Genomic DNA, 20,818 nt, shown 5'->3' on the forward strand with positions numbered 1-20,818 from the left:
TCTTCAACTTTTGTACTTTATTTTTTGGTTTGGCACAGAAACGTTAAGGAACGGAATCAAGCGTTAAACATTAAAACAACCCAAAGATCTCCGTTTCCCCGTCTTCTCCCAAAGGGTCCCACCCCACAAGCCCAAAAGCGCCAGCGGGTTGTATGTACTCGTCTGCTACTATATTCTGTGGAGCTGTGACCACAAGAACGATAGTAAGCTCTTGCAAATGGGCAAAGCAGCTTGGGATGGTTGGCAGCCGTGGGGAGAAAGCAGTAGGATTGTCAGAGGTAAGAGAAACACACTGGCTATTGTTTCATCACAGTCACACCTCCTGGCACACAAGTGAGAAGAAACAATACTGTTCCAGTTTTCAGCAGCTGCCTCTTTTCTTAATAGATATTAGTGCAACGGTCCCCAAACTTTGGTCCTCCGGATGTTTTGGACTTCAGATCCCAGTATTCCTGACTGTTGCCCAAACCTATTAAGGCTTCTGGGAGTTTGAAGTCCAAAAACCCAGAGAGTTTGGGAATCACTGTACTATAGGCATGTTTTAATAAAAGCTTCTTAAAACCAAGGGATGCGAGCTTTAAAAGATCGAGAGGAGGGTTCCCTAGTTTTTTGGGATTTCAGCTCCCAGAGAAGCCCCAGACAACATAGTCAATGGCAAGGGACTGTTTGAGCTGTGATCCAAAACCTATGGAGAACCAAAGGTTCCTCTGCCCTGCGTTGAACTACAAGCATACCTTGGAAAGAAACCTGTATGAACATGGCAAGAATAGGATTGTATAGCAACCAATCAGTCAACACAAACTATATATCTCATTTGGCTTCGTGTTTACTCAAAATTAAGTCTCGCTGAGTTCTATGGGGCATACTCCCAGGTAAATGCTCTTAGGGTTGCAGCCTTATGTCCAAAGCAATGCCCTTACCCTGAGATTCTTCCCTTAGGAACAGAGAAAAGGGGCCAGGCCCTGAGATCTAGGAAACTTGGGACCGTTCGCACTGTGCAATGATAACGCTACGGTTCCACTTTAACCGCCATGGCAAACTCTTATGGGATCCTGGGTTTTGGAGTTTGGAGAGGGGCATTTCAAAGTGAGTGTTTGTTTTAACCAGTTTTGCTTGGCTATTTGGTCGATGAATTAGTCCAATTGATTTTTAACATATGCTATTTGCTATTGAATGCAAGTCGGCTAGGATATGATCCACCATGGAGGAGTGCCATCTTGCACACAAGTAGCAGAATCTTATGGATGCCCGCTCCAAAGAAAGCACCACTGAATTCAATGATGCTTAGACCCAGAGAACTGGAAACTCAACAAAACAAGAAATCATTTAACTGGTGAGCTACTCCAAACCTGAATGGTTTTTCTAAGGGTTTAGAAGCAAGAAGGAGTCCTGCTTCACTCTGTTGAGGAGAAGCATCAAGATAGTGGGACTTTTACTCACAGCTATGGGGAAGGTTGGTTCTGTTAGAGGAAAATAGTGCAACTGACATTTTTCTTACTGTAGTAGGCTACAGACATTCAGACTGAGGGTGAGTTCAGGGCTGGCTCAGAATGCCCTGGGGCAGCCCAAGTAGGGTTCCCAATGAGGCAGTGTCTGAGTAGAGATTCATGCTCCAAGATCCTTTACAAAAAGTACGTCTGACCACCATCTGTGGCATCAAGAGGGATCCTGAAGCAGGACTCTGCTCATGCAAGGCAGTCCCTTGGGACAGCAAAACACCAAGGGGAAGGTTGTGCGTTCAGTCACCTAAGAGTGGCATCTATCACTTGAATGCTCTGTGAAACAAGTCACCCATTGCTACAGGTCAAAGCTTCATCGCTGTGGGAGCCCAGCCGGTCGGTCCGGTCAGCGCTGGACAGTGCCTTGGCCCATGAGTGATATGGACACTAACTGAGCACAATCACATTGCATTTTGCAGGTGTGACCATTGGTTTTGGGATATGTGTCATCTGATATTCAATGTACTTTGTAAGGTGTTGCTTTATGCATTGAATGGAACTGTTAAGAATCAAAAAATTACTAGGTTTGAAGCTTAGATCTAGTGAGTAACCAGGGACTGTCAGACACCTCTAAAGGCACGGAGGGGAGCTACGCTGTGTAATGTCGGCCCTACATTGGCACGCAGCATGAAGCCTCCCAGGATTGGTATAAATGCTATAGCAAAAGTACTATATTCTCTGCTAGTTCTAGTCCTATTCAAAAGACTGACATATCACTGGCTTTGGTCCTCCTCATTCTGCTTTAGAACTCAGACAAGGATGTAGGAGAGCCAGCATACCTATACATTCATTTTGGCAGCATGGTTTGGAAAAGTTAACTTTCTAGGACTACAACACCCAGAATCCCACAGCCAGTATCAACCACTGGGTCCCAACCCATTCTAATTCAAGATTTTGGGAGTTGTAATCCAAAAAGGACAACTTTTCCAAGCTCTTGTTTGGCAAATTCCCCTCCAGGGTCTTAGGCTAAGAGTCTCCCTGCCCCGCCTTTGTCGTACCTTGATTCTTGAAAAGTGGAAATGCCAATGCCTGGACTGGAGAGGGTTGGCATGCAAGCTTAGGGTCCCCTTCTCATGCAGTAAAGGAGGCAACCCTGGTACAGGAAGCGGCAGTAAAAAGCAAGGCAGGGCTCCTGTCCAGAAAAAGAAATCTTACACTTCCACCAGCTCCCTTCCTGACGAAACCACAAAACACCGTCTGACACACGCAGGGTGGAGCATGGGATGTCTAGCGATGTGCAAAGAGCTCTCACAGAGGCGAGGTGGGAAATTCTTGGCAGGGAAGCGTAAAGAACTGAAGCGGCAAAGGTGAGAACCACAAGTCCTCTTCCCAAGCAGATGCAAAGAGGAGACGAGGAGGCTGAGGCCAAGAGATGGAGCCGCAAAGACTCACAGAGTGCGGTGACCCCATCCAGAGGTTTTGCACAGGCCAAAAGCCTGACCTGTGCATGACGTACAACCATCGCGCTGGGGCCGGAGGAAACTGCCCAGCTCACACCCATCGAATGGAGAATCCCTGGCTGAGGTTGAGCTGTAGGTTGCTCACTGTGAGAACCTATGAAAAGGAGTTGAAAAGAGGAGTCAGGAACTAGGAAGGGCCACAATTTCATTTCGTTGGTTGGCATTCTCCTTGGGACTTAGGTCTTATGGGTGCGCAAAACTGAACTAAGTAGTTTTTCAACTTCCATATTCACCTAGGGAATGTTGTAGCATTGCAACATAAGGGCTTCTGTTACAGAACGATGCCCAGTGGAGTGACTGGTTAAACACGGCCCAGTGTACAGCGGACACCGATGTGCATCAAAGGGCTCCCCAATGCTGGAGCACAACACAAGTGCCCAATGTGCGTCAGAAGTGCCCAATTATGCATTGGAGCTCTCTTGCCACTGCCCAGATAAACATCTTCACAATTCACTAACAGGGTTTTGTTGCATTTCTGCAACAGAGCTACAGATTAGTAAAGTTATGAAACACAGACTGTGATGTAGGATCTCAGCCATTATTTGCACTTCAGCTTCTGAAATCCCCATGTTCCTGTTGTAATAATGAAAAGTAATTAACAGAAAGCCAGAATGGTGTAGTGACTTGGCAACCTTGTCAAACTATGTCAGAGTGTATGAGTTCGTGGCTCAGGGTCCTCATTTTGTTCAGATTCTGGTCTGTGGGGTAGGAGACAGTAACATATTACCTTCTTTCAGTAAAGCTGGATCCTGGATTCACCTGCTAATCTTCCCTTTTGTGGTTGGGAGAAGTCATTCTACATCAGGTGACAGCACAGAAAAGACCCTGTCCCTTCAACCTACTTGGCACACTCTCTTGGGTTGCCATCTGGTTACCTGATTTGTCAAATAGCTGAATGGCCACTCCTTCCCGTTAACCGTGACGGTCTTTGGCTCTTCTCTGACTCCATAGACAGTCAGTGTGTCCACAGTGATGTAGGTGGCTTCTACATTGGAATGCAGCACAGTGGAAGTGAAGGTGTTCTAGGAAAAAGAGAAAAAGGGTGGCAGAGTCACACAAACAGGAGAGGAAGAATCATGGCAGTTAAAGTGGAATAATACTGCTATAATTCTGTCGTGTGAATGGGCCCTCAGATGTCACAGCTAACATGGTGCCATCGCGCCCAGTGGCCACTGACTGTGCTATTCTCCATGCACCAGTGGAATAGAGCTAAATGGCTCTTCTTCCTACCTGTGTGACGTTGAACACCAAGTATGAATAGTCGCCCTTTGCGAAAGCATCCAAGCTTTCGCCATCATCCCAGTAAAGATCTCCCCAGGCATTGGCGTTCTGTGACAAGGCAGCAATCAGGCGCAGGGGATTCCCACGGCTCACTAAAGTGCAGCACCCTGGTTTCTGGAAGGCAAAGTGACAAGCGTGTGCATTTGGGGCTCAACCAAAGGTAGCCCCATTCTCATGGAGGAAAGGAGAAAGCACAAGGAGCAGCACATGAAACAAAGTCGCCTCTCAGCTGAAGTTTAATAAGGCAAACTCTCTAAATAAATCTTGTGAAGAAAACCTTAGGAGAGTGTTACCATAAGCAGGAGACGACAAATAATAAAATGAACTAAAGTTGTTTTCAATACTGATTTGTTTTAATTTCTAAATGAGAACGTAACCAATGGCACTGGATTGTGATGAGAGAGGGGAAAGAGTTTCCAGGATTAGCAACTGTGTCCTCGAAAGGTCTTCTGCTTCCCAATCTGTGCCCATACTGGCTGGGGTTGATGGGAGTTACAGTCCCAAAATTCAGGAGGTTGCCCACTGGAGACTCTTACCAAGGATCCCCAAAGACCCTAATTTCTCCATGACACCTTTCCATTCCCCCGCAGAGGTGGCAGAAGGGTCTCCAGGACCTGATCCACCACAAGTTGTGTGTAAATAAATTTAAGAGCCAAAAAGGATAAAGCTCACAGGTCTCACCTGGGTTGGGAGAATAGTCCCTTCGCGCACATGTACATTGATGTGGTCCAGAGGGGCCGCCATCTTCAGGTTCTCCCCACTGCTGTTTACCAAAGAGCCCTGCAGGAGGCAGCCAGAAGCCAAACAATCAAAACTTAACCAAAGAGCCTCAGAACAATGGGTCACTGTACCATAGACAGAGGTTGGAAAAGTTAACTTTTTGGGACTACCAGCTCCCAGCATCCCCCAGGGAGATGTACTCACAAAGTAACTTTTCCACACTCTGATCCCACCTGTTCCTCCTATCCACAACCCAACTAGAAATTGGTGACTCCAACAGTTTGTATATCTGTTGGAGGATCCTGGGAATTATAATCCTGTTCTAAGCTCTGAGTCCAGCCGTGTTCTTCCTACTCACAACCCATCTAAAGGTTTGGGTTACTAGCAGCCATGTTAGGGCCATAAACAAGCAATAGGTGTCCTAAGTGATCACATCTCCACAGTTTGGACAACCAATAGGATAACGCAGAAAAGCCAGACCATCCCAGCCTTACCGTGTAGTAGTCGTACCACACGCCTTTGGGGAAGTAGCCGACCACCCAGTCCACACCAGGGTCCAGCACCGGCGTCACCAGCAGGCCTCGCCCCCAGAGAAACTGTTTGTCTATGGAGTAGGTGGTCACATCGTTTGGGAACCTAGAAGGAGGAGGAGTGCCACAATCTCATGCGCTTTAGGTCAAACTGAGAGATGGGACATGGCCTCCTTGAACAAAGTCCCCACTGTGACAACAGGTCATAGGTCCACGTGAAACCATTAAGAAGGATGTAGGGCTGGATTAAACATTATGTTAAACAAGCTTTAGCATGGGGCCAATGTTCTCCAACATGGACCCATGTTCCATTCTTTATTAAATCTAGTGGCATTTTTTCTCTTCCTTGTTCCCAACAAACAAGCCTGAGAAGGTGGTGGGACAGAGAGGAGGGCCTTTCCAGAAGATCTTAATGCTCTAATGGGGTCATACAGAGAAATATGGTCCTTCAAATAGCCTGTATAAGGCTTTATAGGTTGTCATTAGCAATCTGAATTGTGTTCGGCTTCCTCCTATATTTCTGGCTGGTCCCATACATTGAATGGGAGTGACTTTTGCAAGAATGCTTTCGTTCTTGCACTCCTAGTGCTAAAGCTGACAGTAATTTAGCAACAGGGCTGGAACAAAATCCTTCTTTTAATTAAATGTGAGAGACAGGGAACATGGATATTAGGGGAGGAGTATGGGAGGGGGAGGTGTTGAGTTCGCGGAAAAGACGATGGGGAAGGAAGAAACTTCAACCACACCACAGTTACCCAAACCGCAAGAAGGATGCTACCCACCAGTCCTATTTTGTGCATGATTAGATGCAGCAATGGGAAGAACCGTTACAAGATGCTAAATCCAGAAACAGAATAGCATTTGTCACATTTACCCGAACTTTTAGGCCATCTGGATGAGCCCTGGGTAGAAGGCTTAGGAAAACTGAATCATTTCTACTTGTCAGGCTTTTGAGTTCGGAAACTAAACTAGTCCCTGGAAAGGATAGCTGTGTTTACTGGCATGGTCATTTTAGCTAAATGAAACAGACAGCCAAGTAGAGATACATTTCATTTTGGAAAGTAGCCGGTTAATTTAAATTGACCTGGGAAGTAGGAATGAATATCCCTTGGGAATGCCAGGAGTTCCCAGGAAATACTTCAGGATGAAGAAAATGTTATGTGGATCTTGAAAAGGAAATTGGTTTGCACAGAAATAAAACATAGGGCTTTCAGAGATCCCTCCCCTTTGTATGGAGGGGATCTAAGACAACACCACGTTTGCCTGTGAGTTGCCACAAATGTGCATCCGATTACTTACTCAAAAAACAGAGGCCGAGCGACAGTGTCCCCTTGCAAATGGGCCCGATGAAAAAGGGAATAGAGATATGGCAGAAGGCTGTAGCGGACTTCCAAGGCTGCCTTCATGGCGGTCCGTGCCACAGGGCTAAACGCTGGGGGATCCTGAGCCTGGCAAAGAGGACAAGACCAGCTTGAGAGAAGGCAAGTGGAAAAGACCTGGACCACCTTTCTTAAGCACCCAACATACACTGAAAGTGTTGGACTATGTCTTTCTTTGTTAAGATATTTAGAACCGCTCCAAACCAAAATGATCTCGGGGGGGCTTACCAATAACACTGAAACAACAAGTTAAACAGTTTAAAGCAAGAATGATAATTTAAATGAGCTAAAAACATATTAAAACATCATATGAGTATAAAGCAGATTTTAAAAAAACTTATAATTAGGTAACATCCTTTCTGCATCTTCCTATAAATTCTAACCTGGGAGAGATGGGATTGAGCTCTGATGTTTGTGAAAAACCTTTACACATGCAGAATTGAAAAAGGAAAAGTCCTTCCCCATTCTCTACAGTTGCTTTACCTTCTCATTTTGGGTGTTGTGGTTTCGGGAAAAGGGGTAGAAGGCCCCCAGCTGCGTCCAGCGAGTGCATAGCTCCTCAGATGTAGAGCCTGAGAAGCCACAGATGTCTGCCCCAACCAAAGGGATCCCAAAGAGACTGAAGCTCAGCATCCCTGAAGGATTTTTAAGTAGAAGAGAAAGAAAGTTAGAGAAACCAGTGAACTGATGCTCATGCTCAGGTGACTTCTCGAATGGATTCCTGCAAGATATCCATGGTACGTACCAGGGATGGACCAGACCATATCCTTCCAATTGCTCCTGTTGTCACCTAGCCAATGTCCTGAATATTTGCCCTGGCTTGGAAAAGTTGAGCGGGAGATGATGAAGGGCCGCTTCCCTCGGATTTTGATCAGAGCGCTGGAAGAGCAACAAAAAGGAGGCAGCTTTTAAAAACATGTAGACAGCAGGTAGACATTCACTGTGGGACTCACAGCCATTTTTAGCACTCCAAGCCCATCACACAATCTCCGCCCCAAACACACTAGACAATTACAGCAGTTGTGATACTATTTTAACTCCCACGGCTCCATTCTATGGACTCCTTAGGTTTACAGTTTAGGAAGAATTCTAGGGGCCAAAATAGTCTAAATGTGCCAGATCTTGTCAGATCTTGGAAGCTAACCAGGGTCAGCCCTGGTTAGTACTTGGATGAGAGACCACCAATGAAGACCTGGTGCTGTAAGCTTTATTTCATCTTGCCTCGAAAAACCCTATGAAAAATGCATGGGGTTGCCATAATTCGACAGGTGACTTGGAGGCATGTGAACACATTTCAAATGCTAATCCAGAGAATTCTAAGCCACAGGAGCACTAATGTCTCCCCCAAAGGATCACAAGATTCCATAGGATGCAACCATGGGAATTAAAACAGAATCAAAATGCTATACTTGTGAAACTGCTTCTGGAAGTCTGTTGATCAACCCCAGACAAATGTCTCCTTGCACAAGGAATTGGGGAGGGAGACAGAATTACCTAGCCGTGGCTTTGGCTTCCATCAGCCCATACAGGTTGTGGAGGTTGTAGTGCATAGACATGCTTTGCCTGGCTGAGGTGCAGATAGTCTTGGCAGAAAGGAAGCCTCCCAATACAGCTGATAGGAGAGAGAGAAAGGCTGGTTAGAGGAGGAGGGTGGATGGTTGTAGAGTGGCTGTTGTTGGCTCCATGTCAGCGGGGTTACAAAACAAGTACAGACAGTTTTAGTCCTGGTTTGTTGTTGCTGGGTGCCTTCAAGACATCCCTGACTGATGGTGACCCTAGGACAAATACATCAAAGGGTTTTCTTGGCAGAGAAAGACCTTGCCACTACCTTCATCTGAAGCCAAGAGAGTGTGACTTGCCCAAGGTCTTTCATGGCTGAATGGGAATTCCAACTTTGGTCTCCAGAGTCCTAGTCCAACACTTCAAAACCCAGGAAATCTAACATACGCTTTCTACTTACCAGGCACATACGGCGGGTTATCCAGTTCTCCTTGAGAACAGCCTTCCGATGAACCATCCATGAAATCAGACGGTTCATTCATGTCCTAAAGTAAAAAATATCAAATTGAAACAGGCCAGTTTTAAAGACATCAGATTAAAATGGCCCAGTGGATTAAAACAGACCAGTTCAAACTTCTGGTCACTCATAGCAAGCCTTTTCTGTAGCCAACAGTGTGCAGCACTGGTATTCTGTCTTGTAGTTGATGCCTTGTCAAACTACAAATCCCAGAAACCTGCCATGACAATTCCTGTTTGACACCTTGTTCCTAACTGAAGCCAAAATAATGTATATTCTTTGCCCATTTTCCCCTGCTTGTATATCCCTCCCATTCAATACTTCTTTAATCTCTGGCAAGGAACTGTAACCTTAAGCCGCAGGTGGGTGGTTATTACAACAGATGCCGGTTACAGATAATGTGGGTTCCAGTCTACCTACATGGCACCAGTCAGAAAGGCTGGCCTTAAAGTAATACAAATTATTTCTTATTTTAAATATATTCTGTTCATATCAATTTGTGTTTCAGAAGCGGCAAAAAGTAAAGACTCACGATCCAAATGCCATCAAAAGGAACAAGGGAGTGGAAACGATCCAGATTCTCCAGCCACCACTGATGGGTGTTTGGGTTAGAGAAATCAGGGTAAGCGGTGAGACCAGGCCAGACCTAGTAGAAGAGGATTTAAACAACAACAACAACAACAACCAATGAATGTGATGGATAACATTTTAAAAAGTGTTGCAAATCCGTTGGATAAAATTCACAAGAAGTTGCATCCAAATTCACTGGCTAGAATTCAACTACTGTGAATGGGGACGATGAAAGTTGCAGTACAAAACATTTGAAAGGCCACAGGATCGGAATAGGTTGATGTAAGGAAAAAGATATAAGCTATACCAAAATTTATATGGTTGTGTTTAATATTCATATTAATATTTATATTAAGTCTTTTTCTGTTTTTCAACTCTATTTTTCAACAGTGTGTGTGTGTGTGTAACTGTTTTATGAAATTTTAGAGACACTTCTCCTTTTGTCCTCTCACCTTCCCTATCAGAGGTTCCCCTCGGGTGTTGTTGATGAATATGCCACGCTTCAAACCTTCGTCATAAGGCCAGTAAGAGCCTGGAGGCTGAGTGCTACTGATCCCGGGGTCCTGAAAGAAATCAAAGAGGTGATCAAAACCAGTATTCTAGACTTCAACAGGATCCAAAGAATTCAGAAACAGAGCTCTTTTTGTCTCACTGTACTTTAGTCAGATGCTTAAGTAAGTAAGTAAGTAAATCTTGCAAATAAATTAAAGTTACCAGCCTACAAAGGAAAACAATTAGTAGAGGCTCTTTCCTACAGGGGTTTGGAAACATTCCTTTTATGGACCATAATTCCCAGAATCCCTAACCAGGCTGGCTGGGGGGGTACTATGAGAGTTCAACCATTTCCCCCAAGCTCTGCTTTCCTCTCAGCCCACTCATTCCACAGAATGCCTTTCCACCCTCCTTCTTGTCTGCAGTTCTTTGTATCCTGAGGTCACTAAACCAGTGCCCAAATGTAAGGTTAGTTTGAGAGGGAATAAAAAGCAGGTTACCAGAATCATCACATAATATTGCCCATGTTTGTGAAGGTCTTCCACCAGCTGCGGGAGGGCACCAAACTTCTGGGAGTCTATGGTGAAGTCCCGGTAGCCATCCATGTAGTCAATGTCATTCCACTGGGCATCCTGCAAAAAAGAAAAAAGAAGGGGAAGAAGAATCATTGAGTTATAAGGGACCCTAAGAGCCACGTAGTCCATGGATAGTGATTTTTGATGGTACAGTTGTTATTACCTGGGGGATTTGAAAATTCCTCATGGCTTTTACGGTCTCCCAGGTTGCGTTGCTGGTCTCGTAGCCCCAGCGGCAGAGGTGAAAGCCCAGACCCCAATAAGGAGGCATGGCTGGGAAGCCTGAAACAAACATAAAGTGTGTTGTGTGCAGGGGACTTCTTGGCCTCACTAATGGTTTTGGACTGCAATTTCCCAAAACTCACATCAGGAATTTTTTCCCATCAGACTGAGGGAAAGTTGTAGCTCTAAGAAGTCATTTTTTCAAAAATGTGGCTTCAGTTCAGAGCAGTCATCCCAACATCCAACCATTTCATATCCTGCTCAGTTCTTCTGAAAAATGGTTTGTTAGAAATGCCTGTTGCTGGAGATGTTTAGATACTTACCAATCACCTGCTGATATTGCTGGACCACCAAGTTGGGGTCTGGTCCTAGAAAGATGTAGAAATCCAGGACTCCTCCAATGGTCCTCCAGGTGAGAGCAGGTGCTGGCTGAAGGGCCACCTCTGGGCAAAGAACAAGGAGGAGAAAGAAGAGTTAAAATGCAGTCATTCTGATGACACTCTTTCGGCTTACCCACAAAGATGGACTTCGCTGCCCTTGGCTCAGTCGAACCTGTGTACCTTTCAAGGTTGCCAGCATTTTCTTCTCTAAGTCTTCTTGGAAAGGTGGCAATAAGTATCAGATGGCATCCAGTGATGTTGCTACAATAAGGAATTATATGCTCCCTATAGCCAGTCCCAGTTAATGATCTGGCCCAACTTAAGAGTGCACCAGATCAGTGTTTCCCAAGCTCTAATGTGGAAGCCCAGTAATCTTTTTCTTTTTAGGTGTTGGTTTGATATTGGATTATCCTGGGGATAATGAGACACAGTAACCCCTGCAAGGGGGAGAAAGAAAGAAGTAGGGCACTGAAGGGAGATGATTTGGCAGCCTCCCTAGCTTGCAAACCCAGCGCCCTTCAGAGCCCCAAAGGACACATTAAGGTCCCTGCATCCCTCGCTGGCCAGGACCTCACTGCCCCCATCAGCTTAGTGGAAACCTTGTTGACTTTAGGCCAAATTGGAAGGATGTCTGCCTGCCAGCAGACTCACAGAATTCAACCTATTCCTCCTTCTCTGTCTCCCGCCCTTTGCCCAGTGCTTCCACAGTCTCAGCAAAGCCAAAAGGCCACAGGCCTCAGAGGGAAGGTCAGGAAAGGCAGACAGCCTGGAGGTGCAAAGCCACTGGTCCCTGGAGGCAAAGAGCCAGCAGCTGCAATGTGCGGTTAAACCGCTCAGCGGTTGCTACAGAGCCCATCGTGAGCCAGGAAACAGATGTCTCTGCTCTATTAAGATCCCCTTGCAACCACATCTCTCCCCTCCGCTCTCCCCGGTTACAACTTGACCCCAAGTTCCTGAAGTACTGACTCTGATCAAGATAGCGTATATCTTAACTCTCTACATTTATCTGAAGAGAAGGCGAGCCGTGCCCATGGGAATTCTGTTTTTTGGAGAGGGAAAAAATCACAGAGGTGAAGCTGCATTTGACCTCCTTGGCAAGATGTTAGAAAGGAAGTCAAGTTTTGACAAAGACGGGTGAAGAGACCACAGTGTTTATACATCATGCATATTATGTAAATGAGCAAGCGCCCAGAGAGAAAGAAAGGGAGGCAGAGGAGGAGGGAGAGAGCGCACTTTCATACTTGGGCTTTGGGCTTCCTCAGTAACACAGTGAGGCAAGGCAGTTTTTAATGAAAACTGAGGACATGGTGCAGCCTTTAGAGGTCTGGAATAGGACCTGGAAGATCTAAACTGAAGGCTTCACAGAGCCCTGAAATTCACAGAATGATCTTGGACCAAGTCAGTATCTCAATCAGAAATGCCACACAGAATCGTTCTGAAGATAAAGTGGAAAAGAGGAAAGGTATATATGCCACCTTGAGCTCACTTAAGAAAGGTGGGCTATGACCAACATAAATAAATATAAAGGGTTTGGGTTTTCTTTTTTTTGGGGGGGGGGCAACAGAAATTCTGCATGGAAATTTAGTGTCATTATTTTTTCCATCCTCAATGTTCCTAGAACTGTTACCTAGATTTCCAAATCTTTAGTGGAAATCTCAGTTTTGTTACCGAGTAAAGCTGAAGTCAAAACACTTGGGTCATTTGCCATTTTTCATATGATATACTAACAGTGCAATCTGATGCATCAGTTCAAAAATGAGCACCACGGAATTCAATGCGACTTACTTTCAGGTAAATGTGTACAAAAGCTTTCCTGGACCTGTCGCAACACATCTGGAAGGCACCAGACTGGAGAAGGCTAACCTGAATTCTTTCACCAAACAGACGGGGACGCATTCAGCACCCTCCACCCGCAAAAGGCTCAGAAGAGATACACACCCATTGCGTTGCTGTTCAAGAGGAAAACCCCATGGGCAGCTCCCCCCTTCTCCATCACAAGATAAAACGGATGAACGCCATAGAGATTGAAGGTCTCCTGAAAGATAAAAGGGGTGGGGAGGAGACAGCTTCTGAATGAACTCATCAGTCAAAGGTTCGGACTGATCTCCCAACTCTATGGATGTCAGCACCATTTAGTTAACCACAGCCATTCAAAACAGGTGTGCAAGAACAAAGATAACCTTGCTGGATCAGATCAAAGGTCTATTCAGGCCAGATGCCCTGCTCCAGAATTACATGTAGTTTCAGGCCTCTCCAAGGGTTTTTTTTAAGTGCCAAACAATGACAGACATTATTTCATGGTGTAGGGGTTTGATTGTTAAGACTAGGATTCTAAGAGGGCAGGATATGACTCTCTGGTCAGCTATGGAAACCTACTAAAGGATCATGGGAAAGTCACATCCATCCTAAGAGGAAGGTAATATCAAATCTCCTCTGAAGAATTATGGCCAAGAAAATCCAAAATTAGGGTCATCATAAGTCAGAGTCGACTTGAAGGCACATAACAACAACTTTAGACAAACATAAACTTTTGGGGAGGGGAGAATTTCCAATTTTGAAGCCCTACGATGGTGCAAAAGGGTTAACATTCCTCTTCCAGGACTATGGTCTTGATCTGAATTGGACAGTTAGCATTTTTTCAACCCAGTCTGAGACCTCTAGATGTGCTGGGTTTCACCTTCTATAATCCTACAGCTATGGAAGCTGAAGCCCCCAATACATTTGGAAGGCCCCAGGTTGGGGAAGGCTGCTTCAAGCCATTGGTAGTTCTCTTTATGAAGTCTCCCAGTCATGTCTAATTTGATTCCAAGCTTCTAAGAAAAAAAGGAGAAAACAGATATGGACTGATAACATAAACCACAGCAAAACTGAAAATAGTCAAAAAAGATACCGTGGGAGGAACATCTCTGGCCCAGAAAGTCAAGGTATTCCACTGCAGGCTATGTAGAAAGTTGGTTCGATGCTCTCCCAGACCATAAAGGTATGAAGATGGAAGGAGGGTAGAAACCTGGAGAAACTGATCTGCAAAGAACAAAGGAGCCACGGTCGTGTTCAGCCTAGAGAAGAAGAACAGATAATAAGAGCCTTAGATGACAAGACCAAGTTATTTGCCTGTTTTTTAGTCCTCATAGACTAAAAACATTGTTTTGTTACAGGATGATAGAAAAATGAGAAAACATTTGGGAAAAGAAAAACAGGTCCCAATTTGGCAAGGACAACCCCAACTAATCCTCTGTCATCCCACTTTTTCAGATGCTTGTAAAATGTCCCAGTTTTTCTCTCCTCTTCTCACCTTCCCCCCTTTGTCCTTGGCTTACTTTAGTTGCTGCAAACTGAGTACAAAAGTAATTTGTATTCAATTAACCCAGGAGGGAGAGGCAGCATCTTGTCATTCCCAGTAAGCTAAGGCAAAAGCAAACTGGTACAGCCTCTCCTAACTTGTGTGTTCTTCCATATCAATAACTTTTTGCTAACAAAAACTAACAAATATGTTTAACTGATCGCATACCTTCCAACATTTCACAGATGACAACTGGGACGTGTGTGGCCATCTTGACTGTATGATATTGAATGGCCACATGTGTCCCAGTTTCTAGCTGTGAAATGTTGGAGGCTATGCGATTAGTTAAACATATTTGTTAGTTTTAGGCCAATGTGCCTTGTGTTTGTTCGCTCGGTCATCTTAACCTCCTTTTTTATTAGCATTTAAGGAGCACAGTGTCTTGGTCAAAGCGCATGCAGACCCCTTCCAAGTGTTGTCTGAGATAAACTAAACAAAACCTGCCCACACCCAAAGAGGCAGTAAACAAAGCATGGCTTACATGACTTCGTTCGTGTCATAAGCCTCATGGGGTCCTCCATGTGCAGAAAAGTGGGTTGTTTATGAAAGAAATCAATGAATAAATGGAGAAGAGAGGTCCTTACAGCACCGTCCCTGAAGATTTCCGCTTCACTATCAACCCAAAGGGCTCCTTGGAGAACTCCACAGCGTATAAGGGATGCTCCGCTCTCTTTGTCACCGGAGGCACTTCCAGGGGAACTTCATACCGAGGAATTGTGGCGTCGGTGATCTGCAAGAAGCATTTGATAGGAAAGCCACAGAGAGGGGTAAGTAAAATAGAGAGGAAAGAAGCTGTGAGTTCTGCCATTCAAAAGGTTTCGTGGATGGCATCAAATGAAAGACATGTAATAAGGTATCCTTGTGGTCAAGTCCTTGTGCCTGGAGGTGACCCATGAAAACTGGAGTCTCAGACCCAGGCCCTGAGATCTGGCAACCCAACTTGTGGCTCATCACAACAATTCCCAACATTATACTGCCAGGTATAATTTTTACAAGGAAAAGCCCAATCTGTGAGCAAGCTTTTGAGATCTCCATTTGTCTTGGCTGCCCAAAGATGTTGCAGAATGCATGCGTTTGCGTGCGCGGAGGGGACAAAAGCAAGAAAGAGGAAAGGGTTGATTTAATAAAGGAAGAGGTACATATACCTCTCACTTCAGGTTGCACATAAGACTACTGGGAGGAGAAAAAACCCACGATGGGCGATGGCTCATTTCTTAAGTTAATAGTGGGCTTTACATTTTCCAAAATGAGGAAAAGGTGGTTTCCAAGCATTAGTGTGGGAGTGGGGAACAGACAGAGCCATAACTTCCTGCGAAACTACTGCTGGTTTCTGGTTTCAGTTCAGGAAATAACGTTTTAAAAGAACAGCTTGCCAGGAACTGAGTTTGGGCATCCAACCTGCAGAGTTATAACTTTAGGAACGCAAGGAAGGATCGCTTGACAGGTCAGAGTTGGTTGCTGGTCCACCTCATTCTGCATTGTCCATACCAGCCTTATTCAAGCTGGTAGCCTCCTGGTGTTTGGCACTACAGCTCCCATCAGAACATCACAATGCACAACTGGATGGGGGCAGAGGGGAGGATGGAGACTGTAGTCCTGGACCCCAGGATGCTGCTAGGCTAGATATGCAATAAGCAATACGTCTCCAAGGTGTCAGGGCTCAAATTCTCGTGAGCATTCCAGGATTGTGAGTCTCCGTTACATATGTGTGTACATTATTTTTAAGGAGCAGGGGTCTCTCACATTCCCACTACCTTTTAAACCGGATCGCAAATCAGTTTGAACCTGTTTAAGTAACCATGGTTTGCACTTGAACCGAATCACTGCGCTAGATCCATTTAACCTGCATCTTTTTGACACTGTTTTTTTCCCATGCCTTTCTGGATAAATCTATTCTGCGCAAGTGTGAACCAGATGCGGATCGGAATCGATTTAAATTTGCCCTTCGGTTGGCTGGAGCCGGTCCACTTTTGAATCGATCCATTCGTGAATGTGAACCACAAGTGGGTCATTTTATTTTATTTTGTGGCAAGAAAATGCGATTGGGGCAAATGTAGTGCGAATCACACTCCGCTGCCGAACCAATCCATCATGGATTCAGATTGCAAACTGATTTATTTGTAAGTGGGAATGTGGCCGAAGAGGGCCAGATGCAGTCCATACATTCCTCGCCTCCTTATAGATACTGGCTCACCTTGACGTGTAATCGGGTATCCGTTTCAAAATCCACGCTGAGCCGCAGCTTCTCAATGTCTTTCGGGTAGTAGGTCTTGCCTTCCCTGGTCAGAAAGCCGACCAACCCCAGTTCTGTCTGGTTCATGCTGCCCAAGGTGTAGCTGGGGAAGTCTGGGGGGTAGAAGCACCAAGGCACCCCCAAGGATTGGTCACTCTCAATGAAGCAGCATCCCCGGCCCTCGCAAAGTTCTCGCGTCACTACCGCGTCCCTCTCCGGGTAGCAGTCGAAACGGCGCTCTTCCGGGACGGAGACGCACTTGGCCAGGGGGGGCGTCCCATGCTGGCTCCACCAGATCTGCCCAAGGACCCAAACGGTCACTCCGCTGAGAAGAGCGGCCACCATCAGGAGACCCCCGCCCAGCCACCAAGCGGACAGCTTTTGGTGGCACAAGGGTCTCCCGTCCGCAGCCTCGTCTCCGGCGTCTGGGATCTGTAGGGCGTCTGTGGTCAGCTTCTGGTAGGATTTCATTTTCTGTGCCCTGGATGCGGAAGGAAAAGAAACGCCGTTGGAGCAACGGTTATTGGATTCACAACCCTAGAAAGAGATTAAACCATCTTATCTGGACATTAGTGACCACCAAGTTACTTTGGGTAAGTTACCCCAAAAAACTGGGAAAAGAGCAGAATGCAAATAAATAAATAAATAAATAAATAATAATAATACCAAGACTACCTCCATTAGTTTTACTGTAAGACACCTTGCTAAGGGCAGGATAGGATAAAACCAATGGTCTCGGAATAACTAAAGTCACAGCTACCTTGCTTTTCTTTTCTCTTATTCCTTGTCTGCTTTTAAACTTTGCTGGTCTACTACGGCCGTAATAAAAATGAACTGAACTGAACTAAATTACAAAAGGGAGCAACTTAATCATATTTACTGTATGAACTAAAGTAGAAGCATAGGATCATAGAAGAGTTGGAAGAGACTGCAAGGGCCATCCAGTCCAACCCCATTCTGCCATGCAGGAACTCTCAGTCAAAGCATCCCCATTGACAGATGGCTATCTGCTTAAAGGCCTCCAAAGAAGGAGACTCCGTCAGTCTCCAGAGCAGTGTCTTATGCTGCCGAACAGCGCTTAATGTCTAGAAGTTCCTCCTAATCTTGAAGTGGAACCTCTTTTTCTGCAGTTTGCATCCATTGCTCCATTGTCTCCTAGTCTCTGGAGCAGCAGAAAACAAGCTTGCTCCATCCTCAATATGGCATCCCTTCAAATATTTAAATAGGGCTATCATATCACTCCTTAACCGTCTCTTCTCCAGGTTGAACATCCCCATCTCCCTGAGTCTTTCCTCATAGGGCTTCATGGTTTCCAGACCCTTCACCATTTTGGTCGCCCTCCTTTGGACACATGGCTCCAGCTTCTCCACATCCTTTTCAAATCATGGTACCCAGAACTGGACACAGCATTATTCCAAGTGAGGCCTGACCAAAGCAGAATAGAGCGGCACTATGACTTTCCTTGATCTAGACACTATACTTCCATTGATGCAGCCTAGAATCGCATTGGCCTTGTTTGCTGCTGCATCGCACTGTTGGCTGATTATGTAGCACCCTTTGAGACTGACTGAAAGAAAGAGGTTATTATTATTATTATTATTATTATTATTATTATTATTATTATTAATGAATTGAGGATAAAAAGAGCCCCCAAACTTGACGTTTCCCAGCTGTTTTTTAGTTTTACACTCTCTTCCTTTTCCCGCCATTCGCCTTTTTTTCCCGCGCTTTCTTTTCCTTATGAATGAAAAGTCTCCGCCTCCTTAGTGGGCGTGGCCAGAGGAGGAGGCGGAGGAGGAGGACATTCGACGAAGAGGAGGGGCGTGGCTTACTTTCCCTTCTCCACCTCCCCCTCTTGATGACGTCGGCCAGTGGAGGCGAGGCCTTTCTTCCCATCCCGGAAACAGCTTCGATTTCTGATTGGACAGAGGGGGCGGAGTTAAGGGAAAGGGGGCGTGGACCGAGGAGAGAAGGGGGAGGAGCTAGCCTCGCGCTTGTTGCTGTTTGGTTTAAAAAAAAGAAAAGAAAAGAGGGGGAAGAACTTGACTTTCTCTCTCAGTCGCTGGCCAGCGACACGCGCGGCGGCAGCGGTGCGCATGCGCGAGCCCAATCGCCCTTCAGCTTCGCCGTTGGGCGGCCTCCTCGCCTCAACTTTTTTACCTCAGGAAGCGCCGCGGAGGCGGCAGAGGCAGCGGGGACCCTATTACTATATATATAAATATATATATATATGTGTGAGCTGAGGTAAGAACTGAGGGTTTGGAGGCGAAGGGAACTGAGGGGAATTCCGGCCGGACCCCTCTGAGGGGAATGAGGGACTGAGGGGAGGAGGTCTTCTCTTGGGCCTCTTTAGCCTCTTTGCGCGTGCGCAGAAGGGTCGGGGAAACTAAGGCGAAGGCTAAGGGGAGGGGCTTAGTTGGGCGGGGCTAGGGGCGGGGCCGGGAAGGGAGGTGGCGGGTTTTGCTGAGTCACGGTCCTCAAGGGGCGGGGCCAGAAGGTTTTGCTGAGTCACGGTCACGTGGCGCAGCCCTCAGAGAGAGACTAATGTTGTTGTGAAGTTGGAAGGGTGCCATAGTTTTTTTTTGGGGGGGGGGGTTCTATGTGGCCATGTTCTAGAAGAGTTGATTCCTGATCTTTTGCCAGCAGCTGGGGATGGCATCCACAGAGAATGCTGTCATGGAAAAGGGGGGGTAGATATTTGTGCATACACACAGACACACACACACACACACATATATATATATATACACAGACACATATATGTATACACAGACATATACATATATACACACAGACACATATATGTATACACAGACATATATATATATATACACACATATATATGTATACACAGACGTATGTATATGTGTATATATATATACCCACATATATATATACATACACACACACACATATATATATACACACATATATACCTATACACACACACACACATATACAGTGGTGCCTCGGGTTACGAAATTAATTCGTTCCGCGGCCGCTTTCGTAACCCGAAAAGCCTTCGTAAGCCGAATTGCCATAGGCGCTAATGGGGAAAAGCCGCGTTTCGTGCGAAAAAGCGCCGAAAAGCACCAAAAAATTTTTTCGTAACCCGAAAAAACATTCGTAACCCGGAACAATTATTTCCAATGGGATTTTTTCGTATCCCGGAAATTTCGTAACCTGGGTATTTCGTATCCCGAGGTACCACTGTATATACACAGACACATATATGTACACACACAGACACACATATATGCATACACAGACATATATATATACACACACACACACATATATACCTATATATAAACACACACACACATACACACGCGCGACCTGATAGTTGTTGGCTCATTCTAAGAACAATGCACAAATTGACATGCAAATCACCTCACAACCAACAGTGTGTATGTGTGTGTGTGTGTGTGTATCTACACCCCACTCTCTTCCATGCCAGCACTTTCTGAAGATGTGTGTGTGTGTGTGTGTATACTCATAAAAACAGAGGCCATCTCCTGGTGAAAGGCAAGAGCGTAATCTGTCCTGGAAGCGCTATCCTTCCTCTATTCTCTCATCTCTCTTTCCTTCAATATGAACACAAACAGTTATTATGCCTCCTGCAGTTTTGTAAGTTCTTTGGCATCGCTTTCCTGGCTTCATCCTTTAGATCCTTTCTTACATGACCCTAAGTCTTTCTCTTGACTTAACCATGGGTCAGATCAAAATCTTCTCATTTTGGCCCCTAAACCTGCCCTCGACTTATACATGAGTTCAACTTATAGTTGAGTATATGCGGGTGTTCCTGATGTTTCGCCTGCAACTGTGGCTGGCATCTTCAGAGAATGGTGGCATGGAGGTGTGTGGGGTGTATATATACACTCATCCCTCTATATTTGCGGCTTTGATATTTGTGGATTTGATTATTCATGGATTTGATTAATATGTTCTCTCTAGGAATATCTAGGTCCTCCAGTGCAACTCTATGGTCAAGTTTAAACTAAAAGTTGCGCTAAAAGACCTAGAGATTCCTAGAGAGGATACTCTCCTAGGCCTTTGTAGCTCCTCCAGCGCAGTTCTATGGTTGGTGTCTGTCAGACGTTGACCACAGAGTTGCCCT

The 20,818-nt window shown here is 45.5% G+C and overlaps 3 protein-coding genes across 4 annotated transcripts in view; 1 reads left to right on the forward strand and 2 right to left on the reverse strand.

Annotated features, from left to right (window-relative positions):
• Nucleotides 1–20,818, reverse strand: part of LOC121914363 (transmembrane protein 184A-like) — a 308,956-nt gene that overhangs the window by 254,199 nt on the left and 33,939 nt on the right. The window lies entirely within an intron of this gene.
• The window catches only part of LOC121914361 (lysosomal alpha-glucosidase-like), a 22,732-nt gene continuing 1,914 nt past the window's right edge, over nucleotides 1–20,818 (reverse strand). Inside the window, exons 2-20 of the mRNA XM_042437740.1 lie at nucleotides 16,660–17,179; nucleotides 15,050–15,195; nucleotides 14,016–14,181; nucleotides 13,064–13,160; nucleotides 11,069–11,188; nucleotides 10,687–10,805; nucleotides 10,449–10,580; nucleotides 9,909–10,019; nucleotides 9,419–9,532; nucleotides 8,830–8,914; nucleotides 8,364–8,481; nucleotides 7,615–7,748; nucleotides 7,353–7,504; nucleotides 6,790–6,938; nucleotides 5,455–5,596; nucleotides 4,922–5,020; nucleotides 4,190–4,354; nucleotides 3,835–3,981; nucleotides 1–3,053 (exon numbers count right to left, since the gene is read on the reverse strand). Of these exons, the coding sequence (XP_042293674.1) occupies nucleotides 2,991–3,053; nucleotides 3,835–3,981; nucleotides 4,190–4,354; nucleotides 4,922–5,020; nucleotides 5,455–5,596; nucleotides 6,790–6,938; nucleotides 7,353–7,504; nucleotides 7,615–7,748; nucleotides 8,364–8,481; nucleotides 8,830–8,914; nucleotides 9,419–9,532; nucleotides 9,909–10,019; nucleotides 10,449–10,580; nucleotides 10,687–10,805; nucleotides 11,069–11,188; nucleotides 13,064–13,160; nucleotides 14,016–14,181; nucleotides 15,050–15,195; nucleotides 16,660–17,169 (2,769 nt within the window). The 5' untranslated portion in view covers nucleotides 17,170–17,179 and the 3' untranslated portion in view covers nucleotides 1–2,990. The remainder of the gene's footprint in view (nucleotides 3,054–3,834; nucleotides 3,982–4,189; nucleotides 4,355–4,921; nucleotides 5,021–5,454; nucleotides 5,597–6,789; nucleotides 6,939–7,352; nucleotides 7,505–7,614; nucleotides 7,749–8,363; nucleotides 8,482–8,829; nucleotides 8,915–9,418; nucleotides 9,533–9,908; nucleotides 10,020–10,448; nucleotides 10,581–10,686; nucleotides 10,806–11,068; nucleotides 11,189–13,063; nucleotides 13,161–14,015; nucleotides 14,182–15,049; nucleotides 15,196–16,659; nucleotides 17,180–20,818) is intronic.
• Nucleotides 18,729–20,818, forward strand: part of MAFK (MAF bZIP transcription factor K) — a 16,846-nt gene continuing 14,756 nt past the window's right edge. For both annotated transcript variants that reach the window (XM_042437741.1, XM_042437744.1), the window contains exon 1: nucleotides 18,729–18,942. In XM_042437741.1, the coding sequence (XP_042293675.1) occupies nucleotides 18,929–18,942 (14 nt within the window). In that variant the 5' untranslated portion in view covers nucleotides 18,729–18,928. The remainder of the gene's footprint in view (nucleotides 18,943–20,818) is intronic.

The sequence above is a fragment of the Sceloporus undulatus genome, chromosome 8, assembly GCF_019175285.1.
Source record: "Sceloporus undulatus isolate JIND9_A2432 ecotype Alabama chromosome 8, SceUnd_v1.1, whole genome shotgun sequence".
NCBI classification, from domain to species: Eukaryota; Metazoa; Chordata; class Lepidosauria; order Squamata; family Phrynosomatidae; genus Sceloporus; species Sceloporus undulatus.